General features: G+C 43.2%; 2 protein-coding genes across 3 annotated transcripts in view; one reads left to right on the top strand and one right to left on the bottom strand.

Annotated features, from left to right (window-relative positions):
- ercc5 (excision repair cross-complementation group 5) overlaps window positions 1-11,361 on the bottom strand; it is an 18,932-nt gene extending 7,571 nt beyond the window's left edge. The window contains exons 1-11 of one of the 2 annotated variants that reach the window (XM_053615359.1): window positions 10,263-11,361; window positions 9,934-10,039; window positions 8,470-8,645; window positions 7,943-8,058; window positions 7,753-7,854; window positions 7,608-7,668; window positions 7,373-7,516; window positions 7,090-7,291; window positions 4,127-5,071; window positions 2,852-3,105; window positions 1,306-1,425 (exon numbers count right to left, since the gene is read on the bottom strand). In XM_053615359.1, coding sequence (XP_053471334.1) covers window positions 1,306-1,425; window positions 2,852-3,105; window positions 4,127-5,071; window positions 7,090-7,291; window positions 7,373-7,516; window positions 7,608-7,668; window positions 7,753-7,854; window positions 7,943-8,058; window positions 8,470-8,645; window positions 9,934-10,021 — 2,208 coding nt within the window. In that variant the 5' untranslated portion in view covers window positions 10,022-10,039; window positions 10,263-11,361. The other variant, XM_053615360.1, reaches the window with a different exon arrangement.
- Window positions 10,546-22,559, top strand: blzf1 (basic leucine zipper nuclear factor 1). The gene is made up of 7 exons (XM_053615362.1): window positions 10,546-10,563; window positions 12,853-12,933; window positions 13,017-13,450; window positions 13,665-13,864; window positions 16,135-16,263; window positions 17,123-17,345; window positions 17,459-22,559. The coding sequence occupies exons 2-7, from the start codon at window positions 12,912-12,914 to the stop codon at window positions 17,642-17,644; spliced, it is 1,194 nt and encodes a 397-aa protein (XP_053471337.1). The 5' UTR covers window positions 10,546-10,563; window positions 12,853-12,911; the 3' UTR covers window positions 17,645-22,559.

The following is a 22,559-nucleotide window of genomic DNA, read 5'->3' as shown; positions in this document are numbered from 1 at the left end:
GAAAACCCCGTATCATCTTTGACCCGGTTGAATGGCAGAGGTCTCATGCTTCAGCTTCAAATCAATTCCCGCTGCACCAATCAGGGAGGCCTATTTTCAGTGGGACCTTGTTAAGCTCTCCAAACGAGTGCAATTTAAAATGAAAGGATCTAATTACAGGAATAACAGCAGTGCTAATGCCAGAAGTGTGGGATATCTGATGAGAGCCTGGGGTTTCCATCAACAGCTTATTATCAGGGATAACACGCTAAAGATAGATTCTGACCTCACTTGTGTTTGTTGGGAGAGAAGCTGGTAAATGTCCTTCCAGCTTGCACATATTTTGACAGCATTAACAACTAGTGTGGATGTTAGATGCCTTCCCAAACAACACCACACTCACACACAGAACAGCCATTAATATACTGTACACTATATATATATATATATATATATATAGAGAGAGAGAGAGAGAGAGAGAGAGAGAGAGAGAGAGAGAGAGAGAGTATACTAGGACACCAGCAGATACCCAACACTGGGCTTTGTTTAACTTGCTTGCCAGTATGAACTAGAATATTATCTACATTATCAATATTATTCAATTGTTAACAATATATATTCAACTAAATAAGAAGAGACAAAAATCTGGTGGAATGTCCTATGACGTTAAATTAAAGGCATCATAACTGAACTTACTAAACTTCCTTAAACCTAACTTCAGACAAAATATGACTTTTGAAGGACCAGTGGACAGCTTGGGTTCCTCAGGGTTCTTTGGGTGGTTCCATTTGGGGTTCCATTTGGTTCTTTCAATCAGTTCTTTCTACATGTAGCATCTTTTCCAACAATTATATGTGTAACCAAACAGTAACATAGACAGAGCACACATGAGCAAGTTCTTTTAAAACACACACACACACACACACACACACACACACACACATTAGTCTAGCATTATTAACTGAAAGACAGAAAACACTGCACCCCGGCAGCACTACATTTAAAATGCTGATAAATCCCTTTACACAGTCATGGAAGAAATATGTCAGTTTTTGTAACGGAAATATTCTCAACATTTCCCCAGACCAATCCTGCAATGAAGGTACATCTTCAGATATGCAGTGCTTGTGGACTGAAAGAGAACTCCTGTGTTACTTTTAAGGGTATTGCTCTTAAACCCTTATGGTGGTGGAAGAGCATACACAACTGTGTGAAGGGTTTATCTGAAAGGTTTGTCATGCAAACTCATGGAAAAGTACAATTCTGTTGTGTAACGTTGTAGAAAACTGACATGGCTTCGGTTTATCGGTGATTTACGGCCCTCACCTGGCTCTCCTGGCACATCTGTCCTGTAACTGTCGCAGCGCTGCGCTGCTGTTGCTGTTGCTGCCCGCGCAGGCTGCTCTGCTCTGCCTGAAGATTTTTCTCCAACTGTACCAGCTCCTCCTGCAGGACACACACATACACGCACGCACGCACGCACGCACACGCACGCAAGTCATGTGGAATGACGACAGAAGAAATCATTCTTGCAAAATAATGAATGATTGCATCACATTAAAGGGGTCATATGATGCTTTTAAAAAGTTTTTAGAAGTTCAATATGTTGTTAACTGGGTGTAATAGAACAGGTTAACATGCTTTAATGTTTTAAAAATACCCACCATTTTTCACATACTGAACATTATTGTAGTACCTCTACTCCCAGGTTGCCTGAAACGCTCCGACTGAGTTCCGGTTTCTCCAAAGCCCCTGCTTCCGAATAGCCTGGAGTGCTCTGATTGGCCAGCTGACCCATTTCGTTGTGATTGGCCCAAAACCTCAAGCGTATTTCAGAAATGTAACGCCCCACAGCATAATGGGGCAGCTTCAGCTTCCGAGGCTTTTTGGAAGAAGCAATTCTAAGCAACCCCGTTAATAACGTCGTCGGTTTTACCGTATCGGTTCGAGCCCGAGTCAGATTCTGAAAATGCAGATGAACGAGCAGATCAATCGGGACCAACTTTGGCGGTAAGTTTTTATTTTGGAACCCTCTTACCTTTCAGATACGATGTTGTAACGGTTTTACTTGGCGTATGAAATCGATAGACAAAAAGACACAAAATACAGACGACAGGTGTGTGACGGGAGTGTGCGTTAGTCTGCAGGTTTATAGGTGAACATTCCCACAGCGGAATATCAAAACGACTTCAACACAATAACTTTAGCTAGCACGTTAGCAGAGGTCTAAACTGAACCCTGGACCACAAACACAAAACTCCGCATTTCAACAGCAGACCCTTCATACAATAATCAAACACACTTACAGGTTCGGATTCAGAAGCACGAGATTGTCCGAGCAAAGTGGGAAACGCCCCAATTCAGGACTAGCCTTTGTGTATAGCCTGCCTTGTACTCTCCCAGGTTCAGGAAGCTGTCCTCTGTAAAAATGAAAAACTTTCGGGTTGTCCTGCTACCACTGAATCCTAATTTCGTCCGTTTTCGGAAGGCCAAACAAAGGGGTTTTGCTTTCGCACCGAAACACACAGCGTCTCCGCAATTCACTCAAGCCTCGACCTTCTTTCTTCATGCCTGCCTTTGGGCGGGATTACGCTAATATTTCAAATAGTGACGTAGACGTTTGCGGAAGTAATGTCTGGACAGCGATCGAGGCGTTTTAGGCGGGTCTGGAGCAGCGTTCTCGGTTAGATAGAACAGAATAAAACCCTTTGCGGGAGACTATGAGCTTTGTAACTTTGTAGCTCTTACACAAACAGATACATTACACACTGAAGGAAAAGGAAAACATTAAAAAGCATCATACGACCCCCTTAAAGCTGTGCAATGATTTGTCTGAACGAAGAAAGAATGTAACGTGATGGAATAAACGTACCATGTCAATGTTGTCCCACTCACTCGGCGCAGGAACAGCGGTCGCTTCTCGAGAGCTTTCAGCTTCTTGTTCCTCCACTGTACGGGTGTTTAATGACAGAGTTCCGTCACTTGACTCGTTCTCTTGGCTCTCCTCTTCATCGCTTCCCACCACCTCCTCTTTATTACTCATTTCTGCTAAGCGTTCTTCTGATTTGGTTCCTGAATTATCCGATTCAGACACCTCTTCCCCTTCTGAAACCTCAACGAAACCTTCTAACCAAAACAAACCAAAAAACCCCAAACTCATTACAATGAGCACAAAAAATACACACTGCATTAAAAAATACACATTAAAAAGATAATGAGCTCCCCATAAAAGACAGAAAAGATGCATAAGAAAACGCTAGTAAACCTCGGTTTTATGGACTGTATTTGCATACTGGAACATGATTGGCTGTTATGTTTTATGATGAAATAACACTTGCAAAGACACACGTTCAAAACTAATTCTAATTTTTCCAGCTCTGGTATGTTTATCTCCCTCTCTTTCTTAAACGAAGGTGGCAAAATCTCTGCACTGAGCTTTTCTGACGAGTGACTCTCGTCACTCTATATTGGCATTTAAAAATATATATATATTTTGCACAACTGTGAAATTTACACAGATTTTCAAAATGACAATAGTTTGAACACAAAGCCACCCCCCTGAATATATTTATAGCCAATCAGTGATAGTTTGCCAGCTAAAATAGTTAGGTCATAGAAAAAATAAGAAATATTATCAACTTTGTCCTAACAACAATAAGCTCTTAGTCCATATAGCAATTTTCATAGATACACAAGGCTCCTCAGAAAGGCTTTTTATTGCTTGTCTTTTGTTTGCGGAGCACTAAAAGGTCTACGCAGAACAGCACCGGGATTCTCGTTTAGAAAATATTAGAAAATGCTGTTCTAATGCTAGAACCATTCAATCTTTGGTCTGGTAAATGGTCTGCACCTATATAGCGCTTTTTTAACCTTAGTGGTTCTACAAAGCGCTTTACATTGTGCCTCGTTCACCCATTCACACACACACTCGCACACCAATGGTAGCAGAGCTGCCATGCAAGGCGCTAACTTGCTATCGGGAGCAACTTGGGGTTCAGTGTCTCGCCCAAGGACACTTCGGCATGTGGAGTCACGTAGGCCGGGAATCGAACCGCCAACCCTACGATTAGTGGACAACCCGCTCTACCACTTCAGCCACAGCCGCTTCAAAACCAAAGAACCATTGATAAGCAAAGATCAGCCATACCTTCAGAGCTGCTGTCCTCCTCTTCACTCTTTACGATCATGAGCCCATTTCTCCCCTCGGTCTCCTCGGTTAAGTTAACGTTCAAACTTCCTTTCTGCAGGAAATCGTTTTCAGAATTACAACTGGATTCATGGTCTTGAGGCAAGTTGTCCTCATCAGACTGTAGAGGTGAGGGGGAGAAAGCGGTTTTTAAGGCACCTTTGGCATGCTCCTCTTCCTTAGTATGTGTAGCAGCTTTGAACTCCTTGCTCGTTACTCCAACTGCCTCTTCCATTTCCTCCCCTTCAGAACTGCTCAAGAAACCCACATGCTCCACCTGCTTAATCCCAGTAAATGACTCTTTTTCTCCTAAGGCTCTCTGAAGGCCCAGCAAAGTCTGCGGAGAAACTCCACCTGCTTCCCGAGCCTCACCCAAGATGCTCCTTTCGACCACTGTGCTTTCTGTTTGATCATCATCATCATCATCATCAGAGCTACTGACAATGACATACTTCTGCTGCTGAGATTGAACCGCTTTGCAGAGGTCTTCAGATACATTGTTGTCCTCCATCAGGGCCCTCTGAATGGCCTGCAAGGTGCGAGGTGACACTCCGCCGTTTCCATCTTGAGAACTTGCTGTTCCACATCCATCTCGGATCATTTTCTTAGAGGCCAATTCATCTTCATCCGAGCTGCTGTCCATCATGGCTGCCTGAATGGCCCGAAGGGTTCGTGGGGAAGGAGGCGCTCCATCTGAAGGCTGTTCCTCGCTACAGATGATTGGTTTTGGAGTTGTCGATGAAGAAGAGGAAGAAGTCGGCTCGTTTTCCTCACGAATGCCATCTGATATCGGGCGCCAAAGCGGTTCTGGCCTTCCTTTGAGTTTCCCTTTCCTTGACCAAGGGCCACAAGACCAGGGATCTGGGGCTGGATGGTTCTCAGAAGCCTCCGAGCTCTTTCGGGACCCTGCACGAGTACAGAAACAAATTCCTTGGACATTTAAATGATATTAAACAACACCGGTATTCCTTCTTCATACTAGTTGTAAGGGATCAATGGAAGCTTGCATACTACATGCCAAAACATCCAGAACAGTTTGATGATTTCCCTACCCGTTACACAGACAGCTTCTAACTAAGGCGGTCTTTCCTGTAGGCTGTATATTGGCTTTTTAGACAGGACCTTATGCCTAGTGTTAGTTGTCAACATTCATGTGAGACTGACTAAGCAGCCCGTGTTACTAAGTAAAACTGATAGGGACTGACTGCAAAGCAGAACAACGTATACACACAGGGAAACCTTCTGAGCCAGGTGGATAGGGCACATCCACTCAAGAAAGGCATCTGGGCAGCAGACGTCCCATTCTTAAGTATCTGTTTGTAATTGTATCATTGTTGACTTGTTTGGAGAGGACGCTTGGAGGATAACCCTCTACCTTCTAAAAGCCTGTTCCCTGTAAATATAACTCCAGTGCAGTGAACAAGCCGTTGTTTAAAATGACTACCATAGATATGATCTAGAGTATGACTGTACGCCTGCTCCGGTCCACACTTTACACTTTGTTTACAAGCAGCAGGTGAAACTGTCTTAAAACCAGTCAAAACTGCATGTCTTCAAAGTGCTGTCGATGATGCATCACACGGCAGAGTAAGACACTCGGAGGAAAGCGCGGTCTACCCTCTTCAACAGATGCCCACAGACAAAAACAAAACAAAACAACTGCCTATTGTCACTGCGACTGACATGGGAGAGAAAGCATATATCATGCCTCCCACTCAGAGAGCGCGGCTAATTTTGCTCCCTTAGCCTACAGATGGCTGTGGCATTGTCGGGATTCGATCTCCTAGCGATGGGGTGAACGCTTTTCTGTTACACCACTCGGGAGCCAAAACTGGCCTTTTTTTAAACCTTGCTGGTACAAAACAATTAACCATTATATAAAAAAGTCTCGCACCTCGGGGCTGGGGGTTCGAACCCTGTCTCTGCGCTGTGTGCATGGAGTTTGCATGTTCTCCCCGTGCTTCGGGGTTTCCTCCGGGTTCTCCGGTTTCCTCCCCCAGTCCAAAGACTTGCGCTGTAGGCTGATTGGCATGTCTAAATTGTCTGTAGTGTGTGATTGGGTGTGTGATTGTACCCTGTGATGGGCTGACACCCCACCCAGGGTGTCCCCCGACCCGTACCCCGAGTCCCCTGGGACAGGCTCCAGGCTTCCATGCGTCCCTGTGTGGGATCAGCGGTACGGAAAACGGATGGATGGATGGAAAATGGATTTCCATTATCGAAAACAAAATTCAATTACTTCCACTTGCTTCTAAATGTCTCCTGACTTTTTTATGTTTATGCTCCATGTGTATGTGTCCCCATCTGTCCATCCGATATTCTTTTTATCTCAAGAACGAGTGTTTGTAGGATTTATACGGAATCATCCCCATCATTGTAACCAGCACATTCGAAACTGCGTCGATTTTGGATTTGATTCAAACAGGGCCAAGGTCACAGGAAGGTTAAAAGTATGAAATAGTTTTCCTTCCTGTTTAAAAGTATATCGTTTAAGGATATTTTAGGTGTACAACTCATACAACGCCGTTGGTGTCATTGTTGAATTTGTCATCAGGCACTCTCAGACAGGGAATACAACATTAACCAATAATCACATTCACAAGGCAATCAGATTCTGATTGTTAATCGAAAGTCCAGCTATACATTTTACAACCAAATATTCGGTTTCAGTTGGAAATACTGCATATAATGTTTCATAAAAACATACGTTATGATTTCCATTTCCAGTTCATGTACAGAAAGTTAATCCAGCTTACCCCTCAGGAGTGAGCCTTGCTTCCACAACCAGCCCCTGATTCAACTTGCCAGTGAATGCACAGGTTTAAGCGTACTAGAGCAGGGAAATCCCCAAACTGTGCTGGACTCCAGGATCTTCCAGGGTTCCAACGAACAGCTCAAAATGAAAGTAAAACCGACTCTCTGACCTTTGACGAGTATATAGTGTGAAGAATCCTCAGATAGGAGACGGCGTGACTCGACGTCGTGCTCGTCACTCTGGCCGTACTCCTCCTCCACAGCTCCGCATCTTCTCTGGCTCATTTCTTTCTCCACACCTTCTAGACGTTGGTTCAGGTTATTCCTCTGCAGCAGCCCTGCCAGCTGATACTGAGAGAAGTCCCCTGACTTCTGCAAGGACATCCAAAGTAGAAGTCAGCGCTGAGGACCGGGATAGTACGTTATTCATAACGAACGTGGTGCCTGTAGTACCTCGGGAGGTTTGTGAAAAAGTGTGCGTCTTCTCTTGCTGAACTCTTTCATGTCTTTGAGAATCTCGTGTTTGATCTCTGGTGACAAGAGGTGGAAATCCTCAGAGTTTATGTCTACGGAATTGGGATCGTCATAAATCTCGTCCTGAAAAGACAGATAGAATGTTCTAAGAGCCAACCTCGGATCGGCTAACGCTAAATTAGACCCCTCGATCAGAAGCGTTGCTTAATCTCACCTGGAATGTGTGAGAGGGCTCTTGTGTTTGTGCCTCATCTCTTTCTGGTTCTTCATCAGAACTAAGATTAGACAAAACAATTCTGTGTACAAAAAGGATTCTATTAAAAACTAAAAATACCAACGAACTAACCTTGCTTTCTTACCTGCTCCTTTCTTTTTCCTCTACAGGAGGCAGTGCTGGTAAAGCGTACATTTCATCCACCTCATCTCTTCGTGCAGAAGAAATACTGGGAATTGTTTCTTGACTGTAAAAGGCAACAGCGCTTTATTTATTTATTTATTTATTTTATTTTCATCATCATCACCGAAAATACATTTGTACTTTGCTTTGACCTGCGGTCCCCTAGCGCAGCCTTGATGGCCTGTCTCTTCAGGAACGTTCTCAAGAGCTTCTCATGGGTTTGCTTGGACTCAAGAGCCATCTCCTCCTTCCTCTGTCTCCTGACGGCCTGAGGAATCACCAATTTAATCATTTGTTACATACAGTATTTACTTCAAGGCAATACTGGACGTTGGTGGTCCATTTCTGGAACGCTGGCCAATACTCACAGTAATTCCATCCACTTAAAGTAGACTTTAAAAAAAAAAAAATAAAAAAAAGACTTTAATGGTTCTTCACTGGTTCCTCAGTGGTTCTTTAGACGGTTAAGAGTTATTAGCTTCCTAAACGGATTGAACATGGAACCTCTCTTATAATAGGGTTCTACACAGAACCCAGAGGAACAAACCAAAGATCCCCTTAGGGTGCTAAAAGGAACATTTTTGATAATGATTTCTACTCCTTTGTGATGTATGAACTCAAGGATAACAATCTGGTGAAACTGGAGAGTTACTCTACATGCTTGAGAATGAATACATACCAGGGTCTGTCTCTTAAGCAGAGGTGCATCTCCATCGTAAACAAAGACAGGCCTGATGCGGAAGAACAGCAACTTGCACAGCCGGTGGAACAACGTAAGAAGGTGGGCGTTGTGGACGTTGTTGCCATCGCGATCCCGCACCCCTTTGACTGCTTGGTTTAGCCAGATGCTGATATCTGTGAGTTACTATGTCAAGGATGTGAAAGACATACCGGTGAACAATGCAAAGTATCACATCATTGTACGGGAATATCTTCATCCTTTTAGTTACGCACTCGCCGACTACGTTCACATCCACATCAATATTCCCATACTGATCTGAATTTGCCGATATTCTAATTATCGTCGAGTCACGTAAACGCAGCAATCCGATTACGACAACATTCTGATTCCCACTCCTAGAATATGCCTATTGCATGTAAACACCTTATTCAGAAAATCCACTGAAAGGAGATACACTCGCATGCTCAGTCCGCAAGGAATTCTGGGTAGCAACAGCAATATCTTGAATCTCCCAGGAAATAACACGGGGAAAGGAAAAGCACATGTGTAAATCAGCATACTTACAACAAGCGTGTATACAGGAATATTCCCATGCCTGTACGCATATAAGCGTCGTATTCAGAATACGGCCACAACCCGAACACAGACTGTCGTTTTTGTAGCATTGTGCAAATACGTTTTTATTTAAACGGGCAGCATGGTGGTGCAATGCATGACATTGCTACACTGTCACCGCTCTAGGATCTGATCCCGAGCTCGAGTTATGTTACAGTTCATTCAGTGGTGCGTGATCTCCCTGCGTCCACGTGGATTTCCTCTGGTTTCTCCGGTTTCCTCCCGCTGTCCAAAAACATGGCAGCAGGAGAAGAGGTTATGATAAAGACATTAATACGTGTCTGTATGGTGTCCTGACAGGACTGATGTCCCATCATGGGTCTGTTCCCATCGCATGCCCAGTGATCCCCCACCACAACTGTGATCAAGGTGAATGAATGAATGAATAAATATCAGGTAGAATGAATTACAGGTAATTAGGTAGAATTGCAACTATCATAGATATAACCGATCAGGCAATTAATGTAAAAAAAAAAAAGAAAAGAAAAGAATTTGATTATTTATCAGAATGTCTTTCACTGATTAATTTAATTTAAATGTGCTGCTCTTCAATTCAATTGTACTTGTATAGCGCGTTTAACAATGGACATTGTCTCAAAGCAGCTTTACAGAAACATATAAACACAGGATACAGATTTTAAGTGTGTGAATTTATTCCTATTGAGCGAGCAGGTGGTGACGGTGGCGAGGAAAAACTCCCTAAGATGATATGAGGAAGAAACCTTGAGAGGAACCAGACTCAGAATGGAACCCGTCCTCATGCTCTTCCATGGGTATAGGAGATACAAACTTCTACAGGTGCAGCATCCAAATATATGAAGAAGCTTAGAAAGGATGAAAGGATACCAACTGCTAGGATCTTCCCCTCGAGTGTTTCCGGGTTGATGGGCTTTCCTGTGCTCTGCAGTAATTTCCACAGGCCATGAACTCCCATTGCAGTCCCTTCTCAGGTCTGAGACAGACACAGCAAGAGTCTCAGAGCTACCCCTCTAGACATAATAACTTACACACATTATAAACACATCTGTCTCTTTTTTTTCTCTCCCTGTAGACCTTTAATTGAGCTAAATAAACGATTATTTACACTTGATGTAATAATAATTATAGAATTCACAACACGCATTTACTATTTGTTCATTTTAAACATCGATAAATAAAAAAATGTCTTTGTTTACGTAAAACAAGTAGCGTCCGTTCACTGAGAGGGTCCTCCAGGAAACACTTCCTGTGTGAAATAGTTCCTACGAGACCGGCTTTTTATTGCGGTTCCGTTTCGAGTCGGATTATGAAACAGAAAAAGAGCATATGCGAGCGTTCAAATGTTTAAAGCGCTGGATAATAACACGCGTTAATACATAATAAAGATAAATCATTGAAACTGGATTTCGAGTGCAATCCAGTAGGTGGCGATGAACAACATTCCGTCTGGAAGGGACAGGAAGTCAGAAAATGCGAGTTCCGGGTCAGGGCTGTGAGGTACGTGGTGCGATTGATTGTGTTGTTGATGTTTGTGTTGGAATATATTCGTCTAATCAAATGTCTCTGTAGTTAAATTAAAAAATACAAAATAAAAAGAACTAAGATGTTTTATTTTATAGTAAGGGCAGTTTGTTTTATTTCCTGATTTGGTCCTTGGCTCGTTAGATGTCTGAGCTTATCTCTAATCTATCATTAACAGCACCAACAACAGTCATAAAAAAAGTCATTATAACAACAACAACAGTAATAAACAGTGTGTGAGAAACATAGTCGCTGAAGTCATAAAGCCGTGTATGTGTTTAAATAAACTGAATGCTGTTACACTTGATCACTCCAGCTAGTTATTTCGAGGCCCACCTCTGTACCATGTGTGGTATCGAGATTACTTTAAAACGTTTAGCTAAATGATTAACAACATAACTAGGGTTATAGTTTCGTTATTCAACAGCCATCCCTCACTAGTCTTCTTCATTAGCATTCCGAGCAGCAATCTGTGTTGAAAACGTAACCATTATGAATAAACTCTTTCCACTTCTTAGGAAGGGAGATTCCTGGATCACTCCTGAATGTTTCCGTTTCGATTCAGGAGTCACGATGCTTTTTGATTCATCAGGAATCTTTTGGAACAGATTTTGACCTCTGTACTGTGCATTAGGGTTTTCTTTCCACTATGACCACTTATTGGTCACTAAAGTCCCCATGAAGTCCAAATGGACGTTTTAGTATGAACTTGGTTATCTATACGCTAGTGCGCTCCAAAACATTTAGAAGATATATGCATTCAAAATGGACAGTCTCTCTCTCTCTCTCTCTCTCTCTCTCTCTCTCTCTCTCTACCACTGATACAGAAAAACAATTCTCATGATGTCATTCTGCACTTCAGCCTCTCATCAGATTTTTTGTCCAATCAAATGCTCTCTAGAATCTGAAGTGTCCAGCCCCAGGCATTAAAAAAATTAAATAGATCCATGTATAACTTAGCCCAGGCTGTGAGCTGAACTAAATGCTATTGGCTATTTAAAAAGGGGGAGGAGCCACTCAATATGTTCCATCCTGACTTCCTGTTTCAGTGGAAATTAACACACTGAATAAAGCTCCGTGTTACACACACACACATTACTCATTATGTTACTTCTGTTCCAAAAACGTACTGTACGCTTACACTATACACTGTGTACTCTACCGTCTAGTGTCTGAAGTCTAGAAAGGTAATATCATCTCAAATATAACACTAGCGGGGTTTTTTTACTAACCAGAAGTATAAGCCGCTTCCTAGGCAATGGCGCATGACGTCATGACGTCACGCTAGCATTAGCAGACACCCAGAATTACCGACAGTGACTTTCTTCAGTTGACTTTCTGTCAGCGTTACTTTTATTCCCAACATGACCTCAGTCTCCATCAGACGGAGGAGAAATCGTCACGTGACTGAGGAAGAAAGTCAGAGAGGCAGGGGGGCATTTTATATTAAACACCGCGGAGATCAGACAGTGCTGCACGAGCACAAAGTTATGTTTATATCCAAAATGCTCCACTGTGTGTAAGGGGCAGGGAAACTGGTGCAAGCTGCTTAAAAGGTTTAGTTTAATTTAAGTTTATTGTCATTATATGCTGCATCTGCGCGCGTGCAGTGTAACTTCTGTCGTTCATTATAACAGACGTGATGTGTTAGTAACGAGGCTGCGCTGCTGATCACGCGCAGTGTAGACGCGCTGATACAGAGTGTAGCGCGAGTAAGATCTGTAATGTCTCATTAAAACACTATGATCAAAAGTAAACACAAGTTAAATAATATTCCTAAAGACAGTGAGGAACAGAAACCACAAGCTGCAGTGAAAGGGAGTTTTTATTCAGTTCACTATCACATTACATTACAAAGGTGCTTTTATTGCCTAATAAGAGTGTATCATCAAAACAGAAATGCAATAAGTAAAGTAATGCATGTCGCTTCAATTATCGCATTCTTTATCCTCATATTTAGTAAATTATGTATTCATTTTCTAGGTATGTGTCCTTAAAGTGATATTACGTGCAGGCAGGTCAGAATTTCCAGCAGACACTTATTAAATGCTGTTTCTTTGGGGATATATTGTACTCTGTGTAGTTTTGTTATTTAAGTCAAGGTATTAATAATAATAATAATAATAATAATAATAATTGGGCATCAATGATCCAATAATTAGATCTGCACCTAAATAGTCAATAGTGAGTATTGGGTGTTTACATAGCTACCTCTGTGTTTAGGCATACATAAATAATAATTCTACTATACTGTGATATTTTTAGATTCTCAGTTCTTCACCATACATTTCACCCTGCTGCTGCTTTAAGGATCTTCTCCAACCATGTCTGCTGACATCATGAAAGGTAAGTGATATTTGCATGTTATTGACATAAATCAGATGTTGAAAATCAGATTTCTCAGCTCCATGATTTTGCCCCTCTCTCAGATCCCTCTGTCGTGTTCATCCGTGGCCCTGGTGATGGCATGGAGACGGCCAAACCTGCGCCGAGCCTGGAGATGTCCGTGGAGACTCTGCCTCTAAAGATATCTCTACCTCGACAGTGTCCCAGGACTGCGCTGGTGTCCCCTGGTGTCCTTCATCTGGGAAAAGTGAGCAGGGACTCTTGCACCGAGGTGGAGGCCGTGCGTATCATCGTACCACGTGCCGCCATCATCCGTAGCGTCCGAGCCGGTGCCCACGCTGACAGCAAGACGGACGAAAGAGGATCAGGGTCTCCCCACCATGGTGAGGATCGTCCCCCGTCCCCTTCCTCAGAGCCACAGGACTATAAGAGCGTTGTGGAGAAGCTTCAGAACTCCGAGCGCAGGCTGCTGCAGGACAAGGAGGGGCTTTCAAACCAGCTGCGTGTTCAGACCGAGGTGCGACCCCACCGCCATCCCGTTGCTTTTGTTCAGAGACGTTCGTTCGTAGCTCTAATGTAATCGCGACTATTTTACTCCCCGCTGAAATCACTTCCGTTCAACCCATTTAGAAACTGGATTTATTACTGTGTTATTTTAAACCAGCACCAAACCCGTTTTTCCTTAGAAACCAAATGACCCAGCGCCTTTCTCACCTTCGTTTCCTGTGCAGGTAAACAGGGAGCTGAAGAAACTCCTTGTGGCCTCAGTAGGCGACGACTTGCAGTATCACTTCGAGCGAATGTCGCGGGAGAAGAACCAGCTCATTCTGGAGAACGAGGTTCTGGGCCGCAACCTGGCGCATACGGCCGAGCAGCTGGAGCGCATGAGCATTCAGTGTGACGTGTGGAGGAGCAAATTCCTCGCCAGCCGGTCAGTATTTCCACGCCGATGTAGTCTAGACCATGAATTGGATGTCATGGGAAAGCTGGTTTGTGGAGAGCTGATAAGGGGAATTGCCCTGATAAGTGGACGGATAACAATCAGAGTATTCATAACTAGCACTCAGATAGAAAGGCATCCACATTTTATCGGCATCCCGTCTATATACTTTATACAGCGGGACAAAATCTCGCGTCTGTACGACCATGGAACATCGTCCAGACTAAAGCACACTTCTCAAATGTATGTGTGTTAACACATACTAACACCCTGGGCAGACCTGCTCCCAGAGAAGGGTCATCAAATAACAAATAAAAATAAGAGACATGCAAAATGAATCAAAAAACACTTCAAATAACACAACAAAGTTAGTCAGCGGATGGTTTTTATTTCGCCTCTAGAGGCCGCTCTCATGCTGTATAATGACAGCGGACCCTTCTCACACGCTGTCATAACGGACTCTACCGGGAACACTATCGGGGCGGGTTTTTGCCAATAAATCGGTCGGCCTGTAGTAAGCACTGCCTCAGGCTGTATTTAGACATATTATAAGATCAATCAGCACGATAATCCCGGTGGAGCGGGGGGCAAACTGAAATCGTACGAGTCTCACAACCGTGACACAATGAAGGGGAAATTCTAAATATAGGCGCATGTTTCTGTAAAAACCGGAAAAAGAGCGTTTAAAGTGTCGCCACTTAGCATTTGCAACAAGACCTAATTGATCTTGATCTAAACAAACTTTACGGGTTTATAAATAGGCACTGAGAGGGGGAACGTGTGCACCCTGGCTCTGATTAAAATCCAAACCCGGTGAAAGTTATAAGTTAGAATCAGAGTTATCAGGTCAATCTTGCTGAATTCGCAGGCTGTATGGGGTGCGAGTACAGAATACACACACCGTGTGAATGAGTACCGCAAAGCAGAAAACACTGAACTGTACGTAATGGTGTGAATTCATGATGCGTGTGAAAGTGAAGCAGTCGCGTCTGGCCTCTGCAGCAGTGCACTCGCTCTCTCTCCCTCTCTCTCTCTCTACTCTCCCCTCCAACCCTCTCTCTCTCTCTCTCTCTCTCTCTCTCTCTCCTTCTCCCTCTTTCTCTAGCTCTCTCTCCCTCTCTCTCTCTCTACTCTCCCCTCCAACCCTCCCTCTCTCTCTCTCTCTCTCTCTCTCTCTCCTTCTCCCTCTTTCTCTAGCTCTCTCTCCCTCTCTCTCTCTCTACTCTCCCCTCCAACCCTCCCTCTCTCTCTCTCTCTCTCTCTCTCTCTCTCTCTCTCCTTCTCCCTCTTTCTCTAGCTCTCTCTCCCTCTCTCTTTCTCTCTCACTCGCTATCGCTCTTTCTCTCTCTCTCTCCTTCTCTCTCTCTCTCACTTTCTCGCTCTTGCTCTCTCTCCCTCTGTCTTTCTCTCTCGCTCACTCTCGCTCTTTTTCTCTCTCACTCTTTTTCTCTCTCTCACTCTCTCTTTTTCTCTCTCACTCTTTCTCTCTCTTTTTCTCTCTCACTTTTTTTCTTTCTCACTCTCGCTCTTTTTCTCTCTCTCACTCTTTCTCTCTCTCACTCTCTTTCTTGCTCTCGCTCTTTTTCTCTCTGGCACGTGCTCTTTTTCTCTCTCACTCTCTTTCTCTCTCTCACTCTTTTTCTTGCTCTCGCTCTTTTTCTCTCTGGCACGTGCTCTTTTTCTCTCTCACTCTCTTTTTCTCTCTCACTCTTTTTCTCTCTCTCACTCTTTTTCTCTCTCTCACTCTTTTTCTCTCTCACTCTCTCTTTTTCTCGCTCTCCCTCTCTTTCTCTCTCTCTCGCTCTTTTTCTCTCTCGCTCTTTTTCTTTCTCTCGCTCTCTCTTTTTCTCTCCCTCCCTCCCACCCTCCCTCCCTCTCTCTTTCTTCCTGACCATCAAAAAATTGCAAACCACGCCTGTTTATTTTCCTCAGAATGAATCAGGATTAATGAATAAAATGGGACCAGATATATTCCGGAGAAACACTGGCTGAACCTCTCCCTGATATGTAGATCCAGATTTCTGTAAAGCTGCTTTGTGACACTGTTCAGCGTTCAGTCCGTACAGGATCTCATGGAGCTTCTTTGTGATGGTTGTGGCCAAAAACGCTCGATTCTTCTGTGGCTTTTGAAAAAAATTTTGCGATGCAACTTGCAGAGTCCTTTGTGTTAATCTTACTGAACACTGCTATTTCAACCTGTATTTGCAATATAAGTTTACAAGCAACATTCCTAACATTCTGTTGCCGCCGTCTGAATCTAGAGTGATGGCTGAGGAGTTGACTAATGCCCGAGCTGCTCTCCAGCGACAGACCAGAGAGGCCCAAACTGCCATTCAGGACCTGCTGCGTGAGAGAGAGGAGTTCTCCCGAGACATGATGCACACACACAGGTAAGACCTAGATGTGGACAAACCTAATCAGAGCAGCCGTGTGGTTAAATCTGTATACAGGTCTACAATACAATCCGGTACAAGGCAACCACGCTTCATATAGTATAAGAGTAAACATACAACAATATATTCTTCAGCACACTGATCAGAAATCATAGCGAAATAGCTAGATTTATTCACTTTATTCATCCTGAGGGAAAGTGCAGAGGCACAAGGCGTGGTTTTCGCTGTACTGCGTACACGACATACAAAAAGACATACAAAACATACAGTTGGTCTTCGTTATGGAACCGTGTACAGTTTCGGGTGTTTCATTTTAATTTTACGAACGCTTCAAGTGCGGTTAATTATTTGTCGTGCTATACGTGCTAATAGACGACTGCTTGAAGCCGTGGGCTGCGTCCTAAACCGCGTTCTTACCTACTGAGACACATGTATTTCACCTACTATATAGCAGGTAAGTACGCGGTTTGGGACGCAGCCGTGCTCTCTTGTTTGCCGTCAATCGGACGAGCGCTGCCGTGTGTGAACGCGTCCTGTCGCAAAATGCGGTGAAAACTCCCACACGAGGTTAATAGTGTGATTAAGGTGTGTACGTGTCTGTAACGCATGTCGATAATGCGACTAAAACAGGAATACTCCACACGTCTTAATTCCATTTGTGTTTAATTCGAGTATGACTTTAATCAGATTAAGGTCATCAATAATCGCTGTTTACATGCTAGTTTCTTCATCAGAGTATCGTCGTAATCGGGTTAATATCGGATTATTGTTGTCCGTGTAAACGTGGTCGTTATCAGCGTTCTCTGTGTGCTGATGATCTCTTTTCTGAATCTCTCCACATTTTTGTGCCTGGCAGATCTCTGGAGCAGCTTCTAGTCTCGTTACAGTGGGGTAGACAGCAAACCTACTACCCCAGCGCACAGCCGCTCAGCACCGGAGAACTGGCTGCGGCCAATCACAAGCTGGCTGACGCCATCAACTCGCACCTGCTGGGAAACATAAGCAAGAGCGGCGCGAGCGTGAAGAGCGGTTCAGCTTCAGAACTCTGCAACACACCGGCTGAGAAGATGGCTGAAAAGGTATGTTGTTGTCTGTATGTCATTCTTCTTATGCATTTTTTTTAACTGAATATGGAGTGATGGTGATGGCACGATTGCTGTCTTATATCCGTAATCCATATTTCCCAAATTAGGTACTCAGGATTCTGGATCCCATATCCTGCCCGGACACCGCGGACGACTCGGGAACTAGCGACTCCAGCGCTTCTCCTTTCCTTCCCAATAAGAAAAGCATCGGACGTTTCCACCCGTACACTCGCTATGAGAACATCACCTTTAACTGCTGCGAGCGCTGCACTGGCGAGCTGATCGTGCTCTAAGACAAGCTCACATTAAAGCGATACACCAGTGGTTTTTTTTTTTTATAAATATTTATTTATTTTTAAAACCCAGTCTCTACTTACTGCATCTGTATGAAATTCAATTTGTGCCAAAAGTATTGAAAAACGCTCTGAAACTGAAACGCAAAAATCTAACATCCATCCATCCATCTTCTACACTGCTTATCCTACAGAGTCGCGGGGAACCTGGAGCCTATCCCAGGGAACATGGGGGACAAGGCGGGGGACACCCTGGACGGGGTGCCAATCCATCACAGGGCACAATCACATACACATTCATACACTACGGACAATTTGGACATGCCAATCAGCCTACCATGCCTGTCTTTGGACTGGGGGAGGAACAACAATCTACCACGGTCTTTAAATTTTACGTTTACGTTCGCCATTCTGGCACGAAGCTCTCGAGTGGGCGGGTTTAACAGCGATTTGTTCTCATTGGCTAGTGAGATTCTGATTGACCGCTCCCTGACCAGGAAGCAGACGCTTCAGTGGCGCAAATTTTGGGAGAGCGTCCTGGATGCGGTTCTCTGTTTTTTACTTTGCAGTGGAAATGACTTTCTTAATTTTTTGGAGGTTTGGGTCGTCTCATATGACTATTTAAATTTTGTACTTTTTTTTTTAGATGAGCTCTCAGGAGCGACACGAAGCAGCGTCATCGTCGTTATAGTCATAATCCTCCTCCTCAGCTGGACCCTCAATCTGTCGATCCAAATCTCCCTAGCCCATGAGAGTAAATCACTATTAAGCCCCGCCCACACGGGAGAGTAGTGCCAGGATGTAAACGAAGACTCCCTCAGCAGAGCATTCATAAAGCATGATTAGGGAAAAGGAAGCTTATTGTTTATTTGAAGACCACGTTCAAGTTTTGCCACCGAGTTCACTGTGTTCGTTTCTTGAAAAGTTACCTTCAATACTTTTAGCACAAGTTTACTTCTATTAACAGTTGTGCCCAAAAGTTTGTATACCCCATTGCATTATCTGTTAACAAAATAAGACGGATGATAAAAATCCCATGTTGTTTTGTTATTTAGTCCTGGTACATTAAGAGCCAGGGGGGTGTAAATTTTTGAACAGGATGATCAGTGTAAATTATTTTGTTTAAAGATCTTTTTTTTTCATGTAGTACTGCCCTTCAGACACTAAATAACATCTCACGTCTCCCAGAAGACAAAATACTAACAATTTACACCCATCATCCTGTTCAAAAGTTTACACCCCCCTGGCTCTTAATGTACCGTGTTGCCTTCTTGAGCATCAGTGAATGTTTACACCTTTTGTAATAGTCGTGTACGAGTCCCTCAGTCGTCCTCAGTGTGAACAGATGGATCTGAACATCATATAGTCGCTGTTGGAAAGGGGTCAAATATGCAGAAGATGCTGGAAAAGTAAAGAATGTGCAGGACCTGGAGGATTTTTCTGAAGAACAGTTTAACTGCTCAGGACAAACAAGGGACTCATGAAGAACTCTCACAAAACATAAACACAGTCTCTGATCATCCAGGTAACGACACGCAGTGTTAATAATCAAGGGTGTGTAAACTTTTGGACGGGGTAATTTTTATAAATTCAGTTATCATCTTGTCTTGTGGACTATATGTGAACATCTGTTATGTGAAATAGTTTATTCAGGACAGAACTAATTAAATAACAACATGGGATTTTTATCATCCATCTTATTTTGTTAACAGTATTAAGATTGAACAGATTCCGCAAGGGGTATACAAACTTTTGGGCACGACTGTACATCTGTAGTGTTTGTGATGACTACGAGCAAGAACTTTGACACTTTTGCTCGTACAGAGTCGAGGCTGTTTTCCGTTCTTCTCCCAGTGTCCGTGTTGTTGAGAAACATTACAGATGTAATATAAGAAGAGATTAGGTTTAAAAAGAAAGAAAAACCCACGGGGGTTTCCCTTTAATGACACTTTCTGTCACACTTCCTGTTTTCTTTTCTTGTTATCTTGGTTTTTTTTTTTCTTCAGTCTAGATCTGTGATACTAATACAGTTGAGTGCGAAAGTTTGCATACCCTCAGGAATGTCTGCACGAGGAGACAGAACTGTATTGTGTTAGGATGTTACATTACCACCGGTCAGAAAGTGTTCATCATGTATAGTAAGTTCTTCGTTCCGAATGTGAATAATAATGTAAATATTCTTTAATAATGTGTTTGTCTGCGCTTTGGTCTTAAACGTGTCTCCAATCGCGTTCATGTTTACATTTACGGCATTTGGCAGACGCTCTTATCCAGAGCGACGTTTCTCAATTATACATCTGAGCAGTTGAGGGTTAAGGGCCTTGCTCGAGGGCCCAGCAGTGGCAGCTTGGCAGTGCTGGGGTTTGAACTCCTGAGCTTCTGATCAGCAACACAGATCCTTTAACCACAGAGCCACCACTACCCACCACACAGTACAGGGATTGAACCCTCGACCTCGGCGTTATTAGGACCAAGCCCTCGTATCCTCCTCGCAGCTTTGGGCTCCTCGCTGTAGCCCCATCACACTTCCTTCCTTCCATCTGTCAGGTTGTTCGGGTTCTCCTACATACGTGTTATAATTCTGCTACATTTTCCTTTTCTTTCCATATGTTAGGGATGCAAACGTTTGTCCTCGACCGTGCCAGAAGACACAATACAACGCTGTACTGTAATATAACTGGGAGTATAATAGAACTATAAGTCTGACACTTTTTATAACCTAGTATTTTTAAAGCTGGACCGTTTGGACACGGCACCGTATCGCGTCGTTGGATATTCTGATCTCTTTTGTGACCCGATCGTTTCCTTGCATTCATTTGAACCAAACAACAAAACTGATTAACGTCTGTTGGCTCAGTATTGAATCCCAGCAAGCACGGAAATAACTTCACGTGTTAAAACGTCTGGAGTCGTCTTTTGATGGACACCAAAGAGAGAGCACAGCTGGACTCTACAGGATCTACGGGATCAGGAAGCGTTGTGTTTTTCCCCCTTTATATTGTACGTTGTTGTTGTTGTTGTTTCCCTGTAACCTGAAGCTGTTGATTTGTTGATCAGCCCTGAACAGCATGCGAGTCGCCTTGTCTTTGCACAGTTATTTATATAGACAAGACATTTAAAAATGCCGGGTGATGATTTCCCTGATGTGTTTCCTTGATTATGCAGTGTGTGTGTGTGTGTGTGTGTGTTTTTGCTGTCGAATTCTTCATCATATCAGCATCTGTTGGGAAATGTTTTCGCTGAACGCGAACAAGCCGAGCGGTGCTTATTTATTTGTACACGCTGCATTAGGACTCGATGAGCTGCTGAGTGTTTGTGGATAATAATGCTGACCCTGCTATAATGAACGCGGGTGCGATCGTGTAAGTCGTTTCATTTCTGCCGAACTGAATCTGTTTTGTAAAATGTCTCAAACACGTCTGTATGTTTTTCTTGTATCGTGAAATGACCGCGAGACCGTGTGAGAGTCGGTTACGATTATCCCGTCGGAATTTTGCACCAATTAAATGCTGGCTATTGAGGAAGGAAAAAAACGTGTCCGAGCTTTTCATTCATTTGATATTTCATTTAACATCTTGGAATTATAAGCAGTCCGTGCAGGATATCACAGGGTTTTATTTTGTGATCGTTGCGTCCAAAAACGCTCGATTTCGCAGCGGGTTTTCCCCCGAAATTTGTGATGCAACTTGTTTTTTGGAACTTTTTTTTTTTTACGGAAAACTACTCGAATTGGCAAAAAACGCAATCACACGAAATTGTTCGGCACGCTCTTTCGCAGTGATGTTTGTTGGTAAATGAGAACTTTTAGCTGTACTTGTGTTCGGGCTTCGGCTGAATGCGCGTTGCGACGACGTCACGTGACTCGTCTTGGCCAGAATCCGCGGGAATTTTGAAACATTGCAAGCGCCTGCGAATACTGCGGCGTTTCCTCGATTTTGCGTTGAGTTCTACGAAATTCACAAAATCCTGGAGGGACTGCATAAGGAATATATGGAATATACAATTGCACCCATAAAGTTTGCATACCCCTTGCGGAATCTGTTAAATCTTAATACTGTTAACAGAAATAAGACGCATGATAAAAATCCCATGTTGTTGTTTATTTAGTTCTGTCCTGAATAAACTATTTCACATAACAGATGTTTACATATAGTCCACAAGACAACAGCTGAATTTATCAAAATTACCCCGTTCAAAAGTGATTAGTATTTTGTCTTCTGGGAGACATTTACACCCATCATCCTGTTCAAAAGTTTACACCCCCCTGGCTCTTAATGTATCGTGTTGCCTTCTTGAGCATCAGTGAATGTTTACACCTTTTGTAATAGTCGTGTACGAGTCCCTCAGTCGTCCTCAGTGTGAACAGATGGATCTGAACATCATACAGTCGCTGTTGCAAAGGGGTCAAATATGCAGAAGATGCTGGAAAAGTGAAGAATGTGCAGGACCTGGAGGATTTTTCTGAAGAACAGTGGGCAGTTTAACTGCTCAGGACAAACAAGGGACTCGTGAAGAACTCTCACAAAACATAAACACAGTCTCTGATCATCCAGGTAACCACACGCAGGATTAATAATCAAGGGTGTGTAAACTTTTGGACGGGGTAATTTTTATAAATTCATCTATTATCTTGTCTTGTGGACTATATGTAAACATCTGTTATGTGAAATAGTTTATTCAGGACAGAACTAAATAAAAAACAACATGGGATTTTTATCATCCATCTTATTTTGTTAACAGTATTAAGATTTAACAGATTCCGCAAGGGGTATACAAACTTTTGAGCACAACTGTACATGCCACTTGAATATCCTGTATGAGATTATACAGTATAACATTTCTAACATTTTTGATTAAGGTCTTGTTCTGCAGAATAGCAGAGGGTCACGTCGTCGACGTTTCCTTACAGAGCAGT

The sequence above is a fragment of the Ictalurus furcatus genome, chromosome 26 (genome assembly GCF_023375685.1).
Source record: "Ictalurus furcatus strain D&B chromosome 26, Billie_1.0, whole genome shotgun sequence".
Lineage (NCBI taxonomy): Eukaryota > Metazoa > Chordata > Actinopteri > Siluriformes > Ictaluridae > Ictalurus > Ictalurus furcatus.
This window is presented reverse-complemented; position numbering and strand designations above follow the sequence as displayed.